The sequence below is a fragment of the Eretmochelys imbricata genome, chromosome 20 (assembly GCF_965152235.1).
Source record: "Eretmochelys imbricata isolate rEreImb1 chromosome 20, rEreImb1.hap1, whole genome shotgun sequence".
NCBI lineage: Eukaryota > Metazoa > Chordata > Testudines > Cheloniidae > Eretmochelys > Eretmochelys imbricata.
This window is the reverse complement of record NC_135591.1, coordinates 20043184-20047308: the sequence shown is the minus strand read 5'-3', so window position 1 is coordinate 20047308 and position 4125 is coordinate 20043184. Positions and strand designations below refer to the sequence as shown.

The 4125-nt window shown below is 56.5% G+C and overlaps 1 protein-coding gene across 1 annotated transcript; it reads left to right on the top strand.

Moving 5' to 3' along the window:
* The first annotated feature begins 1252 nt into the window (after positions 1 to 1252).
* Positions 1253 to 3133, top strand: LOC144277913 (uncharacterized). The gene is made up of 3 exons (XM_077838934.1): positions 1253 to 1430; positions 2204 to 2342; positions 2854 to 3133. Exons 1-3 carry the CDS (start codon positions 1253 to 1255, stop codon positions 3131 to 3133), a joined length of 597 nt encoding a protein of 198 aa, XP_077695060.1.
* Positions 3134 to 4125: the final 992 nt, after the last annotated feature.

Below are 4125 nucleotides of genomic sequence, written 5' to 3'. Positions count from 1 at the left end.
AGGCAACGAGCGCCAAAGGCAGGATGTGGGGCTAGCTGGACCAACGGTCTGATCTTGTCTGGCAGGTACAGGGCAGAGGAAAGCTGCCATGTGTCTATTGAACTGAGCTGCTGTGAAATACAAACCAGGTACAATCTGGCCAGGATCACAGAATCTGCAATTCTGCGACTACTAGGCAAAGCAGGAGTGGGGGTGTGAACATGTAGCATTGGTGGAGGCCCTGCTCTGCAGGGTTATCAGAGTCTTGCTGAGCATGCAGAGAGAGGTAGCTCTTGACCCAGAAACCCTGAGCTGTGTTTCTGGAAGGGCTGAGCAATTAGGGAGCGAAGCTGCCAGAACACCAGGTGGGTGGGGGTGATGACCCCAGCTGGAGGCAGAGGGGACCAGGACACTGGAGATCTGGGTTCTAATCCCAGCTCTGCCACTGAGTCTGCGTGACCGTGGACAAGTCACAGAGCCTCTCTGGGCCTTGGTCCCCTCCAGTGGGGACATCCCTATGTAGACTGAGCTTGTTGGGGCAGGGTGTGACATGAGGGGGCCCTGATAGCTGTCTGAGCTCTTGGTGGTGTGACGGCATGCCCTGACACCTCTTCAGGCTGTGTAGGTGGCTAGCCCCATGTGTTGCTTCGGGGTCACTTGGGTAGGGCTGGAAACCAATTGCCGTGAGGGCTGCATGCCATCCTGAAGGCCTTGTTTAGCATCAGACCAGGTGTAGCCCAGACAGCAGCAGGATCACCACAAGGGGTTCCCACCAGTGGAGTGTGTGTCATGTTGTGTCTCTGGGTGGGTGGTTGGCAGCGGGGATCGAACCTGTGATCTCTGAATCTGAAAGCCTGAGCTAAAAGACCTCACCACCGCTTGTGTAGGTTTGGGTGCCACACAGGATTAGGAGAACATCCCTTTAAATAGCTTGTGAGCCCACTAGGGGTGCTCACTGTGTTGTAGGGGCTTCCCTAGGCCAGCTGGTGTAGTAGGATGTACATAGCCAGGCCTTGTATCTCCATAAACATGGGCAGATGGTCCCCATGGTGCCTGTGTGGCTTCTGCATAGGGGGTTGGTGCTGGGTGAAGCGCGAAAGACCCAACACCTGCAGCCTGCTCCACTGGCGCAGCCAGGGTCACCTCCACTCGCATGCCAGCTCATAGACCTTCTCCCTGGAGTATTTTGAAGGGTACCAGCTACGGGCTCTACCCTGAGGGTGGGGAGTTGTGCTGGCCCATTCCACCCTTCTGCTCTCTCTCCAAGCCGAAGATGAACGTGGTGCATGCTTTGCGCTCGGAGCGCCGGGCTGGGCCGGGAGTGGAGGCGATGGAGCGGCCGAACCTGCGGGCAGTGGATCAGCTGAGCCCGGAGATCAAGGTGGAGAAATACGTCCTGCTGAGCCTCGATGGAAAGCTGCTGGGGCCAGAACTGAGCCGGATCCGGAGTGGTAGGGCCTCAAGCGGGGAAACTGGGCTGGAATGGGGAGGGACTGGAGATGGTGGGGAATTTGGGCCTTGACCCTGCTGGGGCCCAGTGAATCCTGTATTGTCTCTGAGGATGAGCAGCCTTCACCTCTTAGGGACCCTGTGACCCCAAGTGGCTGCCAAGATTTGAGCCGAAAAGAGACCGACCCTGTCCCTGAGAGCGCCCAGCCTAGGCAGACCAGGGGTGGGAAGGGAACCAGCAGCTCAGAGGTGAAGTAAGTTTTTCCCAGTTCATAGAGCCAGGAAGAGATCCCTGAGTCCCAGGCAACCCCCAAGGAGAAGCTTAGAAGTGTCTCGGTCGAAGATGACCATGGTGCTCCGTCCAGCTTAGCTCTGCGGTGTTGCTCCCATCAGACCATTGGCCTGTGGTTTCACCAGGGCCCCAGCCCGGCACAGCTCCCCTTCTTTGACTGGGGCACCACATACCTTCCTGCCCCTGGCCGGGCCCAGTGCCTGGGGCAGGGTGTCAGCACACGAGCCTCCTTTCACTGTGACTTGGTGCAGAGGGTCTGGAATCCCAGACGCTCGAGTGTCATCAGTGACTTGAGCCTCTACCTTTTCCTTCACCCACATGGGGGGGTGCTGCTTGCCCAGCTCTCTGACCAAAAGGCTGGTGGAGTCGGTGGCAGGACTCGTTTCAGAGCCAGTGCAAGCGCATTAGCTTTAGGGCACTTTCCCATGGTGGCCCTGGGCCAGCATTACTGGGCTGACACCTCCCTGTCCTCTCCATGCTCAGAGATGGCTCTGCCCCTGGAGCGCCTGGATGTGGAGCTGCCCCAGGATCTGCCCAAAGGCTACCTCTCGCGCCAGCGTCGCTCCCTGCCTGCCTTCCCTTTCTCTCCTGCCAAGAGCCCCTGCAGCTCTCCAGGCCTCAGGTAACTATGGGATATTGGCTGCTCCTACTAGACCTGGCATACAATATAGCCTGTTGCCTTGCCTTGACCCAGGAGATACAGCCTGGGGAAACTGACTCCCAGCATGCAGCGCTCCCCCTTGAGCTGAGCAGTCAGCCATTTGGCATTGCAGTGGCCTATTCATTATTTAGTAGGCACAGAGCCCCAGCCGTGGACCAGTTGTCCTTCGTGCTAGGCACTGTACAAACAGTCCTTGTTCCAAGGAGCTGACAATTTAAGGAAACTCATAATCACTCAGGTGCCACTAGGCTGCATGCTGTGACCATGCAGAACTCCATGAAGCTAGAACTTGGAGCCCCCTTGCTCCAGAAGGCCCTGTCACTTGAGCTCGAGGAGAATCTGCATTAGCTGTTTGTGCTATATTACACAGCAGAGCAGTTCTGGGCCCATCCAGTAGGAGGTGGTGTCTATTCTGGAAGCTGTGTCCCTTAGCGCTTTGGGGAGGGCAGGCTGACACTTCTTTCTCTTCCAGGAGCCCCAGGAGGAGCACAGAAGCACTGTGTGCTGGCCACTTCCCCTTGGGGCTCAGTCAGCTTGTGACAGGGATGCAGAGTCCTGGGGTGCGAGCCCCTGTGTTGGCCTCTCCTCGGGGCGCAAGAAATCCATCTGCACAACCCAGCGTTACCCCAGCCAAGGTCACTGGCAGCAAGACCAAGGCAGGTGAAGGCCTATGCCACAGCCATGGGCCCCGGATGCAGCCGGAGTCTGACAGGAAGCAGCAACAGACAATGGGTGGAAAAGGGGCCTGCTAGGAATGACTGGTGGGGCAGGGGGTGGTGGAGGGGACATGAGTCCTGCTCCTGGCTGGGCAGGACTTGTATCCTCTGGGAATTGCTGGTGTCTCGGGGAGGGGGTGGAACTGTACTTGAGAGCCAACTGTTTTACAAACCCAGCAGGGGCCGTGAGTCCTCCAGGCACAAAGGGCCTGGCTGCACCCAGCCCTGCTCCCCTCTGCAGTTAATGTTGTAACCAAAGAAATCCTAAATAAAAGACACTCTGCACTGTGAAGGCTCCTGGGGGCTCGTCCTTGTTCCAGGGAACTGCTTTAATTCAACCCCCCACTGGCAAGAGCAGGGGCCAGGCCCTCTATTGACAACAAGGCCGGCTCTGTGCCTTGAATACTGGGTGTTACAATAGCACTGATGGACCCAAACAGATGTGGGGGGACAATGACACTGTGCTGGACACTGTACAGACAGTGAGACTGTCCCTGACCTGAAGAACCTCAGTCTTGAGAGACCAGTGGTGCAGGATGGGAGATTCTTCCCATTTTACATGGGGGAAAATGTGGCACAGGGAGTTAGTGGCAGAGCTGGGACTTGGACCCAGGTGTCCTGAGCCCTAGGCTGGTGTTTGAACCGTGGGGGGGGGGGGGAGGGGGCTCTACCTTCTGTTGGCTTCCCACCCCAGCTCTGGAATGTTTAAATCCAAACCACTTTGTTGTGTTAAAATAAACCATTAAGACCATTCTATTCCTATTCCATAGAACAGCTCTCTTCTCTCCTTCACCTGCTACTAGAACCTTGACTGGTGGGTGTAAACTAGGCTTCCACTCAGCTTCTGGTTAATTAAGGGATGTCTTACAGGTACCAGCAAGCTAGTAATTAGCTTTCCCCTGGCTAATGGCACTTACCGCACTAGAGGGAGCCAAATGAGTGACTCCAGGATGTGAGCAAATATATTTCAATGTAATTGATGCTCCCCAGGGGGCACCCCACAGTTTTGGGGGTAGTATCTCCCCATC

Excerpts from the sequence above, each read along its gene's own strand:
- LOC144277913 (XM_077838934.1), top strand. The coding sequence starts at position 1,253 with ATGAACGTGGTGCATGCTTTGCGCTCGGAGCGCCGGGCTGGGCCGGGA. Across the intron at positions 1,431-2,203 it reads ACTGAGCCGGATCCGGAGTG|AGATGGCTCTGCCCCTGGAG; the intron begins GTAGGGCCTCAA and ends CTCCATGCTCAG. Across the intron at positions 2,343-2,853 it reads TGCAGCTCTCCAGGCCTCAG|GAGCCCCAGGAGGAGCACAG; the intron begins GTAACTATGGGA and ends TTTCTCTTCCAG.